Here is a 21,397-nt window from a genome sequence, read left to right on the forward strand (position 1 = left end):
AGCAGTGTTCATTTCTCTACTTAACAAGGATAAAATATCCAAATGAAGTGTACATAGTGTAAATAAGCTACTTATGCTACTTACTGCTTATTTTCTTCAGGTTTTACTGAATCTGCCATAAAAGGGTATTTTCAACCAGTCCCTTGCTTTTCCAGTTTTTGCCATAATTACAATTTCCATCGACATTTGTGACACTTTAAATTGTTAAGTCAAGCTGTGGAGGAACACACTCAAAGCAAATCCGTAGCCCCAGAAAGGGCCCCCCAAAAATCTCACCTGGAGCATAGTTTTTCATTGTGACCCCATTTAATATGTATGCCATCAAAATATTTATATTTCAATGTTAAAGCAAAAAATATCTATATTATCTGGTTGCAACCAGCACTGACCTTCTCTTCCATTTTGCCTATTTTGTCAGACGAGGCACATGTATCCATGTAACATGTAAGTGTGGAAAAGTTTTCTAACAGCATTTGGACCATCGTGGCACCCTAAACAAATAAATATCCATAGTAAACTAGTCTTTATGGCTGGCTAACCATTATCTACTGAGTAATGGGGAAGTTCCATAAGATATTCCTGTCTTTAGACAAAGAATGAATGAAAAATTTAAATCAACTAAATAGGCAAAGAGGTGTAAATGTTCTGTACTCCCTCAGCATATCAGAACAATAGTGTAATTTGAATATATCTTTATTTGCTGTGCCAACATCTAATATGATAAGAGACGAAGATGAAATGAAATGTACAAAGTATGTGAAACTAGTCTCACACACCAGACGTGTTTGTGATCAAAGTGATCTATGTTACAATCCTGCTTCCATAAAGGTTTGGATGCTGTGTAGAACATGAATAAAACAGAATGTGATCATTTGATAATCCTTTTTGACATATACTCAATTGAAAACAGTACAAAGACAATATATTTAATGCTGTACCTCATCAGCTTCATTAATGTTTGCAAATATCTACTTATTCTGAATTTGATGCATCAACACGTTTGAAACAAGTTGCAACAGGAACAATTAAAGACTGGGAAAGTTGTGCAATCCTCCAAAAACACCTGTTTGGATCATTCCACAGGTAAACAGGTTCACTGATAACAGGTGATAGCATCATGAATGGGTATGAAAGGCTCAGTCGTTCACAAGCGAAGATGGAGCGAGGTTGTGAACACATGATTGTACAAAGGATATTACGACATGGGCTCAGGAACACTTCGTAAAACTGTTGTAGGTAAACAGGGTTTGTTTGCAAATGATTGCATTCTGTGTTTATTCCTGCTTTACACAGTGTCTCAACTCTTTGAGTGTATTGTCAGTGAAATCCTGAAAATATTTCTCCCCTGAAAATATGCCCGGTATTTGTCCTGGTATTTTATTTGCAAGCGATACTGGAGCTTAAAGTGCACCCACCTTACAAACAACTTCTTCTTCTTCACTTCCTAAAATGCTGTTAGCACTAGAAGGTATGACTGCACTTCTACTAATTTCCATGTTTTTCTGGATCTGACCCAAATTTACAATTAACACTGGATAAATTAAATTACTGTCTAACTAAGTCACTTATCTTGCATCCCTCTGCCTTTGCATTCGCTGTCATTAGCTTTCAGACAGCTCTCATGAATAAAAAAGTGTTTGTATCAACATAAATATCCTGGCAACTAAATCCCTGGACCCTTTTGCCTTATCTCGCATACCGACTGATTAGCCCTCAAGTGTGTAGAAAACATATGCGATCGTTCACTCAGCCGTACAGCGTGTTTTTTTTTAAACAGACGTGGTATTTGCATAATACGACTACAGCTGCAAAATTCTGCTGCACAGAAAGACAGAGGACAGGCCTATATACTTATGTTGATCTAGATGCACAAGGGATTTCATCCTGATTTCATCATGAGTCTAGTCAGACAGACGGGAGAGGCTCAGCTGAATTCATAATCTCCATCTCTCCCACACACTTGCATTCGCACAATGTTTAAAACTTAATGCATCGGTTTGATTTGCATAAAAATAACATTATTCTGCATTGCCGCCATTCTCTCCAGCCAGATATTGACGCTTTTTCGACTGGACCGTTTTCAGACTGCAATTAGGTCACCCGGAGTTGTTCACTCCCCCTGTTTCAATCTATGCAGTGTTTTGATATGTGTGTGCAAGTGTTCAGCCAGATGGGCTGTGAGTTCCACAGAGCTCAAGGACAGTTTGGGGAGTGACTCAGTCAGCAGAGTGCCCGAGCCAGCTAGCACACACTGTGAATTCACCAGTAACGGGAATAGTGGGGCCTGCTGGGAGCTGTGGTTTTTGGATAGGGTTTCCTCCTCAAACAGATAGGGAAAAGAAACTGATTTGATTGTAACTGTGCTGCAATGCAACAGATTGTGTTCATCAAGCAGTTAAATCTGGAGTGTGTTTCCTGGTTCAACAATGGATATATAAAACATAAAATAACACCTGCCTTATCTGCAAATCTAAGACTCGTGTGAAAATGTCATGTTGAACTTTGTGTTTGACTGGGTTGTATGGGGGAGGGTTGCATAGAGAGGAGAAGTGAGTTGGGGTGAGTGATGGGGGGTGGGGGGGGGGTGGGGGGGCATTAGGAGAACACAGGCTGCTGGTGCATGCTCCACATTCCTCAGGTGTTGTCAGCATAGCTTGCTCAGTAATTACCTCTCTGTGAAAACATGCACAAAGCCACACTTTAGAAGCAAACTGAAAGGCAGCAACCAAGAGAAGCTGTTAGGAGAGATGTCAGAGACAGATGGGAGTACTTTTAGATTTACATTAGGGTATAATATGAGCTGGAATGGTTATTTCTCAAAAGGATGAGTGAGTAAATGTTGAAGAATTACAGGCACGGTGTATTTCATGCTTGCAGTGCAGCTCCACATGCACAGCGCGCCTGTGTGAGAGCTTCATTTATACAGCAATCCATCTTCTGTCAAGGATATGGACAGGTTGGGTAATGACTGTAGACAAGCAGACCATGGCACGTGATTCTAGTGGTGTGATGCAGGTGTGCTATCATTCAGTGTATTATTGCAAAGAAGGCGGTGAGCCTCCGCACACAGAATTTTTATAAACTTTGCATACATGGAGTATAGTCGTGTGAACCTCCCTCTGCACGCTGCTTTTCATTGTTTCTCTCAGATGTCATCGCTTTCATCGTTGACACCACAGTAACAGAAGAGGCAGGTTCTCTCTGTCTGGGAACTCTTCACTCCCCCCTCTCCTCTCCCGCCTTTGCCCCGCTCTGTCTCCTTGGCTGGCTCGCTAAAAGCTGAGGGATTGTGTGCAGATGTGCCTGGAGAGAGGCCAGCCCCTCTGCCCTGGGAGAACATGTGGTCTGGGAGTGTTTACACTGGCACTCTTTCAAGCTGTCTCCCACACAGCATGCTGGCGTTTGTCTCTCGTGGATGACAATGCTCAACCCTCCTCCCTCGAAAGGGGCATTCTCAGGTTGAGGTGACACCAGCAATCATGTTGATTCATCGCGCTGACAGACAGAGAGACAGCAATGTAAATAAAAAGGAAACAAGTTCGCTATTGTCAGACAAACAAGTTTTCCAGTGAACTTGATTAGAAGAATGAATGAAATACATGGAACGATATTTTGGTTGCAAAAAACTTTCAACATACTGCTAACTATTTTCCCCATAACTTTCTTTTTGCTTCTGTTCTGTTTTGATACTTGGAGTGAGCATATGCTTGGATTCAACAGATTTTCAGACACTTCAGGCATGTTTTGCACAGATTGTCGGCATACTTCACATTCTCCCCTGTGATTCAGGCTCTGGGTAAACATCTGTAAGCTGAAAAGCCCTGAAAGGCACACTTATTCTGAATACCAGTGGCAGCATGGTCATTGTCAGTTTGTGTAGCACGTGAAATACACACCAGTTGTTTTGGTATGATTCAATGCAGGGGACACGCAATGCAGAAAGAGTAATTTATGAGCATTTCACTTACAAAACGGCTGCGATAGAGAGAAGATCCTCTCCTGTTCTCCTCTTAACCAAATGACACTTTGATTATAGCTTCCTCTGAGGAGGTGTCATGTGAAATTCATCAGTTATTGTATTAAAGTCTTGGGTGTTTTTTGTTTTGTTAGAGAACTGAGTCGCAGACTGCCTGTCTCTCTGTAATGTAAGTATTCAGTGCCCCCTGCAGGTGTAGATGGTTTACTAGACTACCCAATCAAATGCTCTCATCTCTAAAAAATAAATATCACACGTTTGATTAAAGCTTTAAACAATTACATTAAACGTGTCATTGCCTTGTGGAAGATATTTTAAGACACAACTGTGATTTTTGTTTGAAGATGCTAAAGTCTGTGCAGGAGGACATCCTGTAAGGGCCATTTTCCCCAGTTTATTCATATTTGATGTCAGTTTATTTTTCACATCTTGATCCAGTTATCATACAGATAGTTTGTTTTCATACTCCAGAAAGTGCTCACCTTAAAAGTCTCTCTAGATTATTGGAAATATCTTCAGCCTTATTGTAAACAATAATGCTTATGTGTTTAATAGATGGGTTGTTTATCGAAAATCCAGATTAATTTGGGTCTTTTTTTTCTGAAGCTGTGGCAATCAACACGTGATATAATACAATCACAAAATAGTTTCGTGAATAATTACCTGTATATGAATCCTGGAAGACTGTAGTACATGCTCATCCAGAAACATGTAGCCAACGATGATTTCTTGTACCACTAGGGGGCAGGATTTAATGAAGAATGCAGAGGTTGAAGGTCTTTCTCAATGTAGGTCGCACACACACTGTCTCACGTCGTGTCTCTCTCTTTTGACCTGTGAAACCAGGTGCCACTGCGAGAGAAGACAAAGTCAATAAGATAAGACTGAGGTGACACCATTTAAGATTTAAGGCAAGAATTTTGTTAAGGCCTCTCTTTAGAAAATTTGATTCATAATACGAATTTCTGTGCAAATATCGCAATTTGAAAGCGGTATATTGGACTTATCAACATAGTTTGAACTGCTGAAGTCTGAAAATAACTGTTAATGGCAGGAAAAACACTCAAAGCACCGTGTCACCGGTTTAACAGCTGTCTAATTGGCTGTTTGCAATATTTTCATTACTCGTCATCTTTTCATTCTCTAACGAGAAAAACAAAAGTCAGGATCCTGTAGAATATTGAGCCAACATGGCTGCTCCCTGAGCGCCAGTTGCAGGCCGCGCCGCCTCTCTCTCCCACCTCCACGGTTGACGAAAAAGCGCATGAAATCGGAGAAAAGGAGGTGTGTTTGAGCATGCGCAGACGGCGCTCGCCGCTTAGTTATCCCGTTTTTTGAGGAGTCGAGCTTACGTCACGGCCTCGTCCACAGTCCTGGAGCTTGAGATCCACCATCCACTCATGCAAGCAGAAGCACGGGGAGGCATAGGGGCTCCGAGGGACAAAAACGCTTTTACTTTTTACTTTTTCTTTTTTTTGTTTGGCACGGAATGAGCTGAGCGGAGCCGGCGGCTGCACTGCTTCTGAACGTGTGGACGATTCAGGTGGCATGGTGTGGTGAAAGAGAGACCCTAGCAAGCACAGAGAGACAGAGGTTACACTGTGCATCATGTTTGAAATGCCGATAATCAATTAGAAATATACATGACTGTGCTGCTGCATTGCCTATAGCCTCGCTGGGCTGTAGCGAGTCTCCGTTTATCGCTGAAGCACGTCTGAAGCGGCCACCGTGCGGGGCCGAGGGTGCAACTGAACGGACAATCGCACCCGGACCATTGAAGGGGTTCGGATGAGGTGGTCGATCGGGTCGTTAGGTTTTAGAAATCCAGCCAACTTTTCCTCCATTCCTTTCTAACAGCGGTGCCATCGAGCATTGCTCAGGAGATGGCGATGAGGTTGTTCTACCTGGGATTTATACTGTGCTTGGAGATCACATCTCCTAACGGTGCCACCGTAGGTAAGAAGCATGTTGTGTTATCTTGCATTGTGATACTCGGGAAAGCATGACCACTTTTTTTTTTTCCTCCCCCTGCAAAGCATCTGTGCACAGGCCTGTGTTCACCAGAGTTGGAGCCAGCGCCGCAAATAGGTTGTCTCCATAATAACAGTGTGCCTCAGCAGTCTCCTCAGAGGGACGGAATCGATAATCAGGAACGCCTGTGATCAGAGAAAGTAACGCACAAATAAGCAGCGCGCTGATCTTTTTTTTTTGCCGTAAAATCTGTCTGCGTTTTTTTTTTTTTTTTAAATTTTAGCAGCGCTCCTGTTCAGAGCAGACAGAATGGGCCTGCCTGCCTGCAGACACTGAGGTTATTCACTGAGGTTATATTCAGCAGGTAAAAAGGCAACACTTGCACGACCCAATTCAACAAAACGACATCATTTCTGACTGCGGGGCCAAAACAAAATCCCCCCTCTCTATTTCCCAAGAGAAATACAATTCTTCATATTGTCCGTGTGGCTACAGCTGATAGCCACCATTCAAACCGTTAAAAAATAACCCACCGCGAAGCTGCACGCTTGAGTTTTCATTACCAAACCTGTGGGAGTCGGATCAGTTTTCACGTTTGTTTTGGCCCGTGTGAAAACAACAGTTGTGTCTGCTCGTAAAGGTATAATCTTAATGGCGCGGCTTGTCCCGACGTGCGGCGTCAGTAGCTGCCTGGGAATCACAGTTTATTAGTGACAGCCAGGTCCTGTCTGATAGTGAAATGAATAGTCGTGCAGTTATCCTCTTACGTCCCGGGAGCTCCTTAATACTCCCGAATCCCTGATAGTAATAATGAGATATTAAATGCACCATCGCTCTCGTGGCAGTGCGTCGCAGACCTGTTGAGTTAACAGCTTGCTGTTTCTGTCTTGAGAACTTGAAGGGAAACAAGAAGATGCAAAAATAGCAAATGTCTTTTTTTTTTATTTTATTTTGTTCAGATAAAACTTACTACGAGTATTTCACTTTGCAAATACATACATAGTATTTTGAATTAGGTTTACCAGTGATAGCCTATTTATTGAACTATAGTCATTCTGGAGCCCATTGTGAGTCATCCATAAAATTTTGTAGCTGTAAAACAGTGGAAAAAGTCATCCACTAGTACTGATGTCCGGTCACCTGACAGCCTTGTGTATGGATAAATGTGTGCAGTATTAATCTGTCAGTTCAATCCACTCTTTTAGTCCATGTTTGCTTTGACGTCTGTAGGAAAAGTAACACATTAAAACCTTAAGTTTGGCTAATGCCATTACAAAAGCTGCTCCTGCCCTTCTCTGTGTTGGGAGATGTTATATAAGTTTCATTAGATTTTGATGGAGGCTGTTCAGAGTGAAAGCCTTAGCTGAGGTTACAGGAGTTGGCAAGCTCCTCCCACCTCCTCCATCAGTATGTAACATCTGGACACAGGGTGACCATTAATCCAACTTAGATGTGATGGGGTGGGGGTGGGGGGGTCAACTGAAGAGCTCGGGGTGAGAGCGGTTGAAGCGAAATAAACTTCAAGACTCACTGGGATACTCTGACATGTTACATAAGAGGCCGTCGGGGATGGAAACGATATATGTGTGTTATGTCATTAGTAACGTTGGTTTATCAGCCTCCTGTTGGAGCAGCGTTGGTCCAAAAGGGTAGAAATGGTCGAGTGAGTGGATACAAGCCCCAAGGCCAGCCACTTGGACCGGATTTGTCTGGATCACCACTGAGCCACAGCATGAATTTACGAATGAGAAAGGATTAGTGAGAGGAAAGTCAGAAGGCCATAGTTAACAGCTAAACATCTGACAGACCCCTTTGTTTGTTATTGATCCTCGGTGGTTTATTATTGTGTCACTTAAAAGTGTCATCCTTTAAAACTGACACAGTCCAGTCCAGTGCTGCACAATACTTAGAGCCTAGTTATTCTGAATTCATGCTTACAAGGGAATATGAAGATGCGTCATGAACACAATTTGAATTGACGCTCCTTTACCATTCATTGATTTCTGCATCCTTTTAGCAGTTTATAGATTATCGATTGAGCTACAAATCAGAAGAAAAATGTGAAAATGTTCCCGACAGTCTCACAGAGCCCAAAGTGACATCTTCAGATTCATTGTTTTGTTCAACCAACAGGCCAAAAACCCACAGAGACTAACTTTCTAATAACAATTAGACAAAGCATCAAATAGTGATGTTTTAGAAGCTGGAGCCATCAAGTGGATGGCATTTGGCTTGAAAGAAAACAGCAGTGCATCCAGTTAACTGTGCTGAATGGAAATCTTTCATATTCACTGACTGTTATAACTGGAGTTATATCATCGAGACATCCATGTTGGATAACTTTATGACCACTGAACTTACATATAAGATCTCAACAACCTTCAGGGGCAGAGGACTCCTGTTGAGGAACAGTGTAGAACTGGGTCAGAGGCTAAAGAGGTTGAATTCCTGAGGAGCCTACACTCTGTTTGCCTGACCCTTTTAATGGGACCTGACTTAGATTTTCCTCAGAACTGTCACTGGAGGCATCTGCTGGAAAAATTCAGCATCCCTCATACAAATTCAACAGGTAATAGAACTTGGATTGCTCTGTTGAGCCCTTCCAAGTGGAGGTCACTGGGGAGCAGTTATTGTAACCTGTACACCTGAGGCTGCCTGCTGATGCGCTCTTATCAGGTAACACACATAATCCCCAGAATGGTTTTCTGCCATTCAGAATCTTCCTGCAAAGAAACATGGGATTAAGAAAGCATGAAATATTTGGAGTGGACTTAAGCCAATGTGTCTGTTTTTTGTACATTTTTTTTGGCGTCTGAGTGAAATTGAATGTAAAGCGCAGGTGTTTTGCATTTTGGTCTTGACCGAGTGAAAATACTTGTGAAATGATGATAGCAGACGGTGGGATTCTTGACCGTAGCTGCAGAAAAGATCCCCTTTTTATCCCTCTACTTCCTGCACTGCATTGCAATCAGCTGTGACTAGAGGGTAAAACCAGCTTAACATAAATGTCTTCAGTGTTGTTCCCCACATATTGAAGGCGTGAGACTGCAGATGAAAGAGTGTTTGTTGATTGTGAATAGCAGGGGTGTACTGTAATTGGTGTTTTCTGCTAGCTACATCACTGTTTACCCTGTTTAGCTCCTAAGACCCAAAAAAGGAACAGATCGGCTTCTTTAACAATACAGGGAGCGTGGGTGTGTGTTAATGCAGCTCTGTAAGATTCAGTGGGTTTTTGTAGCTGATATGATCAGACTGGCTATGCATTACTGCTTTCCTTTCCTGTCATTGATATGATTTTGTCCTTTAGAAATTTGCTTTTTGTTAATGTGCCACACATAACCTGCCTTTAGACGGGGACATACATGGATCTGCTTTTCCTTGCACTTCATAAAGAGAGTACACAGTTGTTCAAATGTTGCAAAGGGTTTCAACGTTTGCCTGACACCTCGCACAACTGTGAGAATACTGGCTTTTTGACTCCTGTTGTACTGTGACATCATTAGTGGTGAACTCTTCACCGGATGCCTAAAGCTGACCACACAGACTGTGAGTTCTTGGAGACTTTCAGCTGCTAGTCTTTGTGCGTTTGGTCCTGTCGGTTTTTACCAGGTCACGCTCACATACACCCCAGATGTTGCTGGCTTTGTGCTTGACTGAAGAATCGATTTGATCGCAGGGAGCCTTGGTTGCTTTCACACCTGCTCAGAGGAGAGGATCTGATATATGGAGATAAGACTCCAGTTTCATGGACTGCTGCAAAGTGTCAAAGCTGTTCAGTTTCATCAAAGTCACAGCTATGGCTCGCAGTCACTGGTTTGTGGTTGTGCAACATTTATGCTAGTTGTGTGGTAAAGATATGGACACTGTTTAAATGTATTATTTCTAAGCATTTGCCTTTGTTCCTAGCTGTACATCTGTTCCTGTGCTTAGTAGAGCGAGAGAAATGAAAAAAAAAAAAAAAAAACTGAATCAAATTCTTTGTATGTGTACACATATTTGGCCAGTAAAGCTGATTCTGTGTATGATTAGGTCATCATCATCCATTTTCAGGGATATGATCTGATGTGCTTGTTAGGCGTGAAGACATAGCACTGCCCGTAGGGTTGGACTAATGATGATATCATGAGGCGATAGAAATTTGCTGCTGTCAGAGATTTTGCCATAATGTTTATACTGAGGTACACATCTCTGGATGGATTAGACCATTGTCGACAGCGTTGGACTGCTTTGTTGCAACAATGGATTTTCATATTAATTTAGCATCAATGTGATTTCTGAGGTATTTAATTTGTTGGATTAGTCAAAGAAAGAGAGATCTGTCATTTTATCCATTACCAACTTCATAATTTATTTTCCAGAAGATTGGTTATGTCACAATATGTGTTGAGAAATCACGATAAAATCAAAACTCCTGTGAGTGGCTTTTTCTGGTGACGTAAACACCTCCCCAACTCGATCTACCTTGCTGCGACTTCAGTACTTTTAGTCTGATCATTTGCAACTTCTTGATCATTTGCTCTATCAGATAACTTCAGTTTGCAGCTCAATCCAACTCTTTTCTCTTCTATCACCCGCTGATTTACCTGCTGTCTGCCTATGTGATATGCTTTGTGTAGAATTCCCTTAAGTACCTGAAAAGGTTAAATAAACAGTCTCACAGTCTCTAGCCTGTGTTGCCATGTTACAACCTGTACTGAAAACATATAGACTCAGTGTGTCCCATAAAAGCTTAATCAGACACCACTACTTAAAACCTTTGGGTACAATAACTTTTACATTCAGGAAATGAGCATTACATGAAAAAAAAAGATTTTTTTATTATATTTTGAAAACTATTCAATAACTGTTTGTAAGCTTTTGAGTTTCTATTTCCTTGTCTTATTCTGTTATCGCCTTAAAACTCGGCTGCGTGTCACCAGGAACCAGGTGGATGTACTCTGTGGTTCTCAACAATACTATCAAGCCTGAAGGGTGTGTAGTCTGTGGTTGCCAAGGTCCACAGCTTTTATGTAAAAGTAAAGTTGGCCACTGAAAGTTTCCAGTTCATTGTGATATTCTGTTATTTGTAGAACAACCACATGTTATATTAAATCACTCATGGTGGACAGTGAATGCAGCACTTTCAGAAGGTCCAGGGAACATTCAAACCAAGTTCAGAGCTCTTTATGTATCACACAATTAAGTTTTAGGCTCTCGCTACAGAACAAAGAAGTCATCTGTTAAGACGTGAAGTGGATGACAGCTCATTTGTACATTGTTTATGAGTCATTCCTAGCAAGTATGAAGCCAGGAACATTCCTCCCGTCTGCCTCTTTTAGAGTGAATCTAATGTGCGTTTCATAGAGATCGACTTGCATAAAATCACAGAAACATGTATGGCCTCTTGTTTGGTAACATACTGTATCTGTACCTTATTCCTGTTGTACCTTCAGGGGCATGAGGCAAGGCAGACAATGCAGGCACTACCGGGCGGTATGTGGGAGAGCTCTCTAAAAGGCACCACAATCCTATTTACATTTATCTTTATGTTCATCAATCACACTCACTCATTGTATGTCTTTTACTGCGTTGCCTTTTATTGCTCTGGCCTGTGACATCCTGCAGTGCCTCATCGGGTTTCTTCTGAGGTCACAGCTGCACCCTTTTGTTGTGCGATGACACAGAATCAAGGCTTTCAGGCACTGGAGTAGGTACTACCTTTAACTCAGGCTTCTGCCATCTATGCATGTTCAACCTCTTTGAAAATGGCTGCTGTGGGTTAGAACTTGAATAGCCTGTGGATCCTATATGTGCACTGTGAGCTGGTTAAAGTCCAGTGCTTGGCTGTGGTTTGGCTTGACACAAAGCTAAGTGGTTGTTTCCACTGGATGAACACTGCACAGCGTGGCCATTGAGGACGTTCATTCAGTGGCTGCAGCAGTGGCCATTAGATAATGTTCATCGCACTTGTTCTGAGCTTTCTTCCCTCGTATGCCATATTATTCCACAGCATACATCTAAAAAGCTCTGGTTTTGGCTAAAAAATAGTCTGCCTTCCATCTGAATAATTAATACAGCAGAAAATTCGGAATAACAGATTCCCTCCGCCCTCCTTCTCTTCCCTGTGGTCCTTGTTTGGGTTTAATTGTTAATCACAATGCATGGATTCTTGCTTTGAAATCATGCTAAACTGAGCACAGAGAAATCACTTCAAACTTGACCTCAGGGGTCTAATTACTCTGTAGTCTGTTTGCTTTTTTTCACTCCCCGCAACACCCTGGAAGACCTGAGTTCCACAGTGGAGGACCAGGAAGGGGAGAAGTGACGGGTGATGCAAAACAGTCCTGTTTTATTTCCACTTTCTTCTCGCACTGCCGTTGTATCCAGTAAGGCCATCCAGACTCGGAGTCCCGTTTATTTATTCATTCATTCAAGTCATTTCACATTCCCATTCATACTGTTATCTTTTAAAAGCATTTAATAGAATCCATGCTCTGTTGCTCAGCCTAGAAGTCACCCACAAGGGGATTGGCTTGGTCGAATGCGAGGATGTGCCTACTGTTGGAGGCATGCGTGTGAAACAAAAGTAAATTTCGTATATCAGTTTGTTTGGCGAACATTCCAGCTGAGTCTGTTCTGTGTGCATTTTGAGGACTGTCATTAGCACGCCGGTGTGTGTGGCGCTTTTAACACAAGCAAGCTTACAATAAATATTACAGCCAAGTAGAACTTTTAGAATGAAGCAAAAGAAACAAGTAACATGTAAGTTTCCCTTGAAGTGAAAAGCAAAGCTGTTGGGTTTCTTTAAATCTCGCTGCTCGTCTGTAACAGATTGTCTTCTTGAGGCAAAGCTATACACATGAAATCAATTAGAAGGTGCTGGAATGTGCTGCATGAATCTGGAGTTGATTTGTCGAGCAGGGATGGCCATATTGAGAGAGGCAGATGAAGGGAGGGGGAATGTGGGTCAGTGTTGTGTCCCAGCTGGTGATGGTGTCTGGAGGCCTCCATCACTTGGCTGCTGAACCGGTGCCACAACACCATTTACTCACCCATCCCGCAGAGTTCCCTTTGAGGCTCGAGATTGTTTTGTCAAGTTTTTGAATTACGTAAAAAGAAAGCAGCACCTTAAGTTTTCTCTTGTAAATGAAAGGGTGGCCTTGAAAGTACTTCATTCTTTTTAGTAGGCTCTCAGGAGGGACGTTATAAGAGCCAGGCTCTGTGTACGTTTATGCATTTGCTCATTCGCTCGTGTTTAATGCTTTTTGCCATTGGCAGTGTGCACTGTTTAGACAGCGCAGAGCTCCAGTGGGGCTGAATAAGGAAATACAGTGTGTGCTCCATACAACTGGCAGCATGCTGAAAACCAAACCAAGTCAGCCAACTGGAGCTCGGGCATCCACATACTAGGAAGCAAGTCGGTGATAGCATAGCATGTACGTCAACTCAGGATTCAAACATTTGTTCAGGCAGTCTTTCAGTGACAGCACCAGAGAGGAGCTTGTAAGTCAGTTGAGCTTCTCTTACACAATTATGCTTAGCCCTCTATTTTGTGAATGACATCAATTAAAAAAAAAAGAAGCAATTTAAAGATGAAGGCTTTGTCTCGAGGTTTCAGCAGTGGAGGAAACCCCCCCTCGAATGCATTTTTTTTTTTTTTAGCGTGAAAAACAGCAAGCGGCTTCCCTTTGATTTTTTGATTTGACAAGACAAGGAGGCAAGACAATAGATTTAGAGTGCGTACATTCTAATTTTAGCCACAGACATCCTAATTGAGCATCCTTGAATGTCTCCTTCTCCATGTTAGAGCTTGAAAACCATTGGGGGGAAAAAATGAAATTAGATGTTTAGTTGGGTAGAAACACTAATCCCGTGTCTAATGGACAAATACTCCAGACATTTTTACAGAGTACTGGCCTTCAGGCATTCTGAAGCTTACAGCCTCAAGGACTTTGTCAGAATTTATATTTTATGCCTTCGCCGTATCGCGCTGTCGTAAAGACATTCTAAATGAAATGCGCTGTCAGTGCAACATATTGTAACTACATCAGAGCGACAGAGAGACTGGCATTTTGGTTTGTGTGGAAGACAGCGCTCTTAAAATCATGGTGTGTGTGTGTGTGTGTGTGTGTGTGTGTGTGTGTGTGTGTGTGTGTGTGTGTGTGTGTGTGTGTGTGTGTGTGTGTGTGTGTGTGTGTGTGTGTGTGTGTGTGTGTGTGTGTGTGTGTGTGTGTGTGTGTGTGTGTGTGTGTGTGTGTTTAAAGAGCCAAATAAAGATATTCGTACATCGTGTAATTTCTCTTCAGAAATAGAAACTGTTTCCTGTAGAGCTTCCAAAGTTGCCCTCATTGGGTAATGGTGTGAAATTCAAAACTCTTGAGGGTTTTAACTGAGGCTCAGAAAGTTATTTTTCTCATTTTCTTCTCTAATTCAATGTATTTTTGCTCTAATAGATACTCATAGGATGCTTGTTTTTCTCAGGTTATCTTAATATGGAGGCAGTAGCATGCTAGTCTTACTTTAAAAGATGATGATTAGCAACAGAAGGTTTTTTTTTTATGTGATAGTCCTCCTCTTTTTGTGGATATAAGGCTTGAATGCTGTGGGATTTCCTGCCGTTTAGTCTCAACATTGTGATCGAGTTGCCTTTCAGCTGTGACAGGAAATGCTTTAGTTGGAAAAGCATTATGAGGAGAGGACTCTGATGGAGGCGAGCACACTGGTCTTCTAGGAGTTCCTGTAAGTGGAGTATGTACCTTGATTCAATGGATTGGTGTGTGCTGTTGGGCCAATCCCAGGGGGCTAAATAAAGGCCTTCTTCATTCCCTTTTGTAGGTAAAGTGGACCTAAATGGTTCAACATCCCAGCTTCATTTGGACCCTCCAAAAATTGTCAGCATTTTGGCAGCAAGTTTGGAAAGAAAAAGCGACTTTGCAGACTGAATTAACAATTCACATCTCTGTTTGAGATATTTCAGTGGGCTTTGAAAGAGGACTGGTGAGGGGGAAGGCTGCCAGTCTTTTCCCCCAGTCTCTAACCCCTCCTCTGCCACAACCTCCAATTAGGCTCAGAGGTTCTCCCCTCTGCGGTCATTTCATGCTGGTGTGTGAAGCGATGATAAAATTAGAACCCGCAATGTTTTATTTCCAGTTTTATGCCCACTCACAGGGAACAACTGGCTCAGCCCAGCTGCTTCACACGGGGACCAGAGAGATGCCTTCACATAACAGCCCGTCAGAGGTTTCAATGCTCTTACTCATTGCAGCTCAGGGCTCAGTCAGCGCGGCCAGTTGTTGGTTCTTTGGGCAGTTTAAATGGCAGCATATAAGCTCAGGCAAATCTAGTGTATTTTCCACCAATGCAAAATGTACCAGGACTTTGGTAAGCTGAAAGGACGCAAAACTAACAAGCTGGCCTTGGGCCATGGCTAACCTCTCTCTCATTCCTTCATCGAGGGGTTGGGTGTGTTCGTGTGGTCTAAACTGATTCAGCCGCTGGTCTCAATCCATTCTTTTCCAGCTCTCGTTCTCACTCTCATCTTGAATTTTACATCCTGTCACATTCTTATGGCATTAAATACATCTTATGGCACGTCGCGGCTGAGTTTAAATCTTATCCTCTTGTATCACTTGAATTCTGTTTTGCAAACGTTGCCCCTGCCGTTGTGTGAGGAGACGAACGCTCTGCATGTTAAAATCCAGCACGCTCTCTCTCTCCGTCTTAATCTCCTCAAATATCAAGGTGTCGTTCACATAAGGAAAAGCTGTGATCTGATTACCGCAACCCTTTAGCTTCTAATTGTATTTACAAAAAACATGACACTCAGAAGTCCTAGTGTTTCACTCACACATCACTGTCACAAGAAAAAAGACCAGGGTCTAAAGCCCTTTAGTCTGACAGTCAAACGGAACGTGATTGCAATGATACACTAGCCTCATGCTCTCTTGTGATTTCAGTCACATCCCAGCCCCCTTGCGGTGCACCCCCCCCCCCCCCAGCCCAGCGCCCACCCCAAACACCTCTCTGCCTGCCAAGTACGTAGGGAGGCAAGTCATCCAGGGCGAGAGAGGGCTCAGTCCCTGCAGAGAATCAGAATGAGACCTTTGGTGCTGTCCTTTCCAGAGCGTTGCTGCACAACAGTACTGTAACAACAACCTCCTGCCTGAAATGGCCACTGTGGTCTTTTTGTGTGTGTGTTTGTGTGTTTGTGTAACATTTTTGACCACTCGCATAAAAGGAAGGATTTCACTTGTATATATTTGGCAACCTATTTTCATTCTTCCTCAGAGTGAGAGAAAATGTTGCCATTGAACTTCAGCCGTCTCTGTTTGAATTCATGTTCAGGTTGCATCTTAATTTGGGCCATGTTAGTGAAGGATTATGCCACTAATGAAGATGAGAATGTGCTCTGACTCTCTTCATTATTGCATATAGTCTTTAAATATTTTAACATTATGTGTCATTTAAAGGGTCAGTTCACCAAAATTACACCCAGTGGTGTGTAGCCATGAAGATGCTTAAATTGTTATAATCCAAAGACTTCACCGTGACCAGTTTTCACTGAAACCTGGAAAAACCTAATGGAAGCTCACAGATCGAGCAGATAATCAACAGTACAATATACATATAGTTCAGTGTTGTGTGCAGCACAATAGAAATTCCATTCACTTCAATTGTATTGGGCGGAGGAGGAAATCTTAACGGGGCAAATAAAACCAAAACTATGTCCGTGGCTAGATACCGCAAGGGGTGAGTGAGAAAATATGTGGTGTTTTTTGTAAGATACACTTTTAAATAAGCGGCAAATTCTGTGTTGACAGACTGATGCAACACAATGTAGGTAGAGCTCCGTTTGACCCGGGTTTTTTCTGAGTGTGGCTGAGTTAAAGCATGTCAGCAGTGTCAGACTGCTGATGGGTCATGAGCGTTGCTGTGGTGCTGCTAGCCTGTGGTACACCTCAACAATCTGTGCTGACTTACTGCCCAGAACTACCGCGCTCTGCAGTTTCCCATGGCTCAGACGGTGATTGAATGCCCAGTTATGTCTGCGCTGTGACACATGAAAGAGCCTCTGTGGTAAAAGTTGAAAAACACCTTAAGAGTAATAAAAAAAAAAAAAAAAGGCGGAAAGAAATGAGATGTCCGCAAGAAGAGAGGAAACAACAAACAAACCCGGAGCTAAAAGGCACCACTGTTGGTTGTAAACATGTAGAGGAGGGTTTTTTTTTTTCTGAATAGAGTGTGCCTGTGGGTCCTTTGATACAAAAACATCATTGTAAACTTAGGTTGACCCTTCCATGTTGCTTTGCCCTGCTAAGTTAAGATCTATGCTGCTCGAAGCTGGAAATTTCCTATGGAGATTCTGCACAGAATAATTATTGAGGACCGCTTTATAAAAAGAGTAAAATCACGTTCATGCTGACACTTCTTAGATTTGATGCTTGAGAATAACATTTCTCTCTAAATGTATTTGTGACTGAAAGCGTTTCCAGCCGCAGTCGCTTTTCGTGATGACACATCGAATTTATTCCTTTTTCTTCTCCAGCTCCCAAAGCTGACGACCATCCCAAGACCTGCAGCTCTAAACAGTTTGTATGCAAGGACCAGGTGACCTGTATCTCCAAAGGCTGGCGCTGCGATGGGGAGAAGGACTGTCCAGATGGCTCGGACGAATCGCCAGATATCTGTAAGTATGGCTACGTGGAAGCAGCTACTAAAACTGTCTCTCAGTGGGCTTGTGTCCTCTGCTATTTTCTCCACGTTCTCTCCATGCTGTCGGTTTCGGGGCAGTGACGAGTGTTTCTGCTTTTTCTCTTGAGATTGCTATTTTGCAAATCAACCTTTCATTTCATCACAATGTTGCTGGTGCACGTGATGTTACCTCTAAGTGGCTTTGAAGAGACAACAGCACAATGTTCAGACAGTTTAATTTGGGGATGTATAAGAGGGTATGTTATGCCCTTTCTACAAAGGACACTGGCTCACAGTGTGTGCTCTGGCTGCTGTGCTGAATTATAGCTCTAATTATGCGGCCGTGTTTAGTCTGAATGTTCAGGGATGTGTCTGCTCTTGTCTGGACTCTTGCAGGATCTGCACAGTCCCTAAGAGTCGTGTCCCAGCCACTCACATCTGTCTGCCTCTCCATCCTGCCGCTTCATCCATAAACTCTCCCTTGTAAAAAGCCTTCCCTCTGTTTATATGCGGGCGCTAATGGTGATTTTACTGTCTGCGTGCGCCACACCTCACAGCTGTCATGCCACAAGCATTCTCACAATAGTCTGACATGCAGAGACAAGCAGCTGACACCCAGCATTAAGGGACTTGTTATTGTGGGTGAAAACACAATTAAGTATTAACACGCAGGATTAGGGACTGGAAATGTGTCCGATGGCTGAGGGTGATGAGATGTATTTCTATGCTGTGGTCGTAGCCACATAAAACGCTAACTGTAGGTGTTGGAGAAAGTTAAAATTAGTTGGATTTCCCCTCCCACTGACGGGTCAGCTGATCTCCTTCATGCTCAGAGTTTTGCTGCATTACTAGTGTATAATTTTTGAAATGATTCAGTCTGGAGATGAGCTGCCAGACACTCTCTGATTCAGAGCAAAACCACAAAGGTGAAGCTGAAGAGAAAAACTTCTCTCATCTCTCTGTCACGCTCTTATAGATATATTGATTCACACAGATTTTACGGTGAGAATTCACCGCTAACAGTTTAATTCTTTATTTATAAAGTGTACAGCAAACCTTGCTAAAATGAATAGCTTAAAGATTCTTTAGAAGGAACGAAAAATGAGCAGTTGTAGTTTTGTAAATAACAGCAAGCACAGAACATGAGCAATTTTATTTAAGTGCGACCCACATAATTCACCCAAGCAAGCTGCAGCCATTCAATTCTGCCCCTTTTACCAAGCAATTGAACTGAGTAAATTTTCCACAGCACTTATGTAATTTGGTGACACAGACAATGGTGTGATTCATCTTCTGCATGGAGAGATGGAGAGTGGTGTTTCACCAGAACATCAAGATATGTTCTGCTCAATTACCCGCTTCCCATGGGCCCTAATCTGCCTGTCACTTTACCTTTAGTTAAGGCGCTTCTCCATTCATGTGAGTTTCTGAGGCAGTCATAATAAATATCTGTTACTGCAATTAATGCTCTTTTTTTTCTCCGTACAGCGTGAATGTGTTTGCAGTCTAACAAGCACAGTCAAAGGCGAGACGCCTTGAAAGTATCACAATGAAAGGCAGCCAGACTGTGATTTTATCCACAGTCGTTTAGTTGATCCGTCCATTAAATGTGAGTAGTGTTTGGAATGGAGGGCTGCAGATAAAGCTACGGAGTGAATGGGCCTGACCCAGCATGGATGGAGACAGACGAGTTTGGAGGATTGTAACTCTGAAGGTTATTTAAAATCCTGCTCTGACTCCAAGGAATTTAAGTCTTTTTCTTTTTATCCTGGCTTTTCCATTCACGGGGTGAAACACTTTGCAGGTTATCAGCCTGGTTTCTCCCTAATGGAAAGGGGCAATCTGACCGGCATGCTGTAAACAAGGCTGCTCACAACTGAGCTCTTATGGAAATAATAGATAGAAAGGCTGGCCAAGAATTGATCCAGCTTAGAGGAGACTGAAATCTGGATCAACTGGGGAAGTTTTCTGTTGATGTTTTTGATTTTGAAAAGCTCAAGGTGTCGCCTGTTCATCCGCTGCTCTCTTTCATCGGCCGCAAAGTTTACAAAAGCAGCCGAACTTTCTCTTTCAAACTTAGTTCATGAAAGTCAGAGAATTCCAAGAAAATTCTCTGCTCTCTCAGCTTTTGCTCCAGCATGCCCCCTGACCACAGTCTAGTTTTGTGCGTTAATGTTGATGGGAATTAGAGCAGTGCATGCTGCTATAATTACGACATTATCTCCAGTTCAAGTTAATTACTAACTACAGGCTTTGGTTTACAGAGTAGAGTACTCGTGGAGATTTCGCAAGACAAAAACATTTTCCTCTTATTTTCTTCCTCTTTTCGTCTCCGCTGTTCCTCCTCTCTCCCTCCTGTGACTGTCTGGCCGTCCCTCTCTCGGTACGGGATCGCCCCACAGTCTGACCGTCATATGAATCGGAGACTGTAACAGTGCAGATGATGCTTGTGGCCAACATGGAGCTTTGTTTCTTGGATTGATTTGTGTATCATTTGAAAAGGGATCTTGTTACAAGTGAAAATAAGAATCTTCCATCCTCAAGCTCAAGTGTTATGGTGGAAACCACACGATGATCATAGCTAATTTGGTTGAAGCACCACTTTTGTTTCTGGTAAATCCCACCTGTTTTGTTTACGATGATCATGAATTCACTTGCTGTCAGGGTGGTGGGCGTTGTAAACGTGTGCTTTTGTCTGGAGTGGATCTTTGATCTACACCTCTGGTACCCATGCTGGAAGAAAGTGTGCTCCTCAGTATCACACTGTCTGGAGCTCTAATTGCCTGTCATTTCCAAACCATTCATCTGGGCTGTAATTATGTTGAGGAGCTAAAGACAGACTGCTGCCACAGTAGTGGGATTGTAACGTTGCATCACATGAGGCATTGACATGCTGTGGTTGAGGTGGCACTTGATGCCAGGGGTCAATGCTGTGTGTCAGCATCCTTAGCTGGGCTTGTTTGTTAGAGGGCCACTGAAGCAGAGTGATGTGGAGGCACATGTATGGATTCATGTTTTTGCACATGGACCTGCATGACTTGCCATCTGAATGGTTCGGTGGCGGTCTGGGCAGGTTGCCAGCTGGTCGCCTTCAGACCCCCAGTGTGCACCTCCCTCTTACAGCCCCCAGTACGCAGTCAGATAGCCATCACCGGGTTGCCTATACAGGCCCCTGTCTGCAGGTGTGACCATGTCATCCTGGGGACTCCCCCCCCACCACCACCACTGAATGGCTTCAATTGGTTTCAGGCGAGCCAGTTCGCCTCAATTACATACAGGCTTAGGGCTCAGGAAGTGGTTGACACGTGCCCTCAGGGCAGGAGTTTATGCTCTGTGTATCTCGATGATGGTGCTCCCTGCAAGGCTGCTGCTTATGTTATGTCTTATTAGTTGTGGTATGTTGTTCAAGTGCTCTCTATTTAGCAGAGATAAAGTGATGAAGGAGAGGCTGTTTGAGTTGTTCATGATGTCGTGTGTGTGTGTGTGTGTGTGTGTGTGTGTGTGTGTGTGTGTGTGTGTGTGTGTGTGTGTGTGTGTGTGTGTGTGTGTGTGTGTGTGTGTGTGTGTGTGTGTGTGTGTGTGTGTGTGTGTGTTTCATAAACCATACCGTTGTTTCTCTGTGTGCACTGTATGTTATTTTTTATTGGGATGAAAAGGTCCATTCATAACAGGTTAGTATAAAAACATGAATGTATGGAGACATATTGCACTGGTTCTCTGTCGCTCAGCACAATTTCTGCTGTCACATCAGCACAATGTATTTTTTTTCTTTCTTTTCAG

At 42.9% G+C, this 21,397-nt stretch overlaps 1 protein-coding gene across 2 annotated transcripts in view; it reads left to right on the forward strand.

The window, feature by feature from the left end:
* The first annotated feature begins 5,365 nt into the window (after nucleotides 1–5,365).
* Nucleotides 5,366–21,397, forward strand: part of lrp1ab (low density lipoprotein receptor-related protein 1Ab) — an 84,114-nt gene continuing 68,082 nt past the window's right edge. For both annotated transcript variants that reach the window (XM_070968956.1, XM_070968957.1), the window contains exons 1-2: nucleotides 5,366–5,932; nucleotides 17,472–17,612. In XM_070968956.1, the coding sequence (XP_070825057.1) occupies nucleotides 5,860–5,932; nucleotides 17,472–17,612 (214 nt within the window). In that variant the 5' untranslated portion in view covers nucleotides 5,366–5,859. The remainder of the gene's footprint in view (nucleotides 5,933–17,471; nucleotides 17,613–21,397) is intronic.

Source organism: Chaetodon trifascialis, chromosome 8 (genome assembly GCF_039877785.1).
Source record: "Chaetodon trifascialis isolate fChaTrf1 chromosome 8, fChaTrf1.hap1, whole genome shotgun sequence".
Taxonomy (NCBI): domain Eukaryota; kingdom Metazoa; phylum Chordata; class Actinopteri; order Chaetodontiformes; family Chaetodontidae; genus Chaetodon; species Chaetodon trifascialis.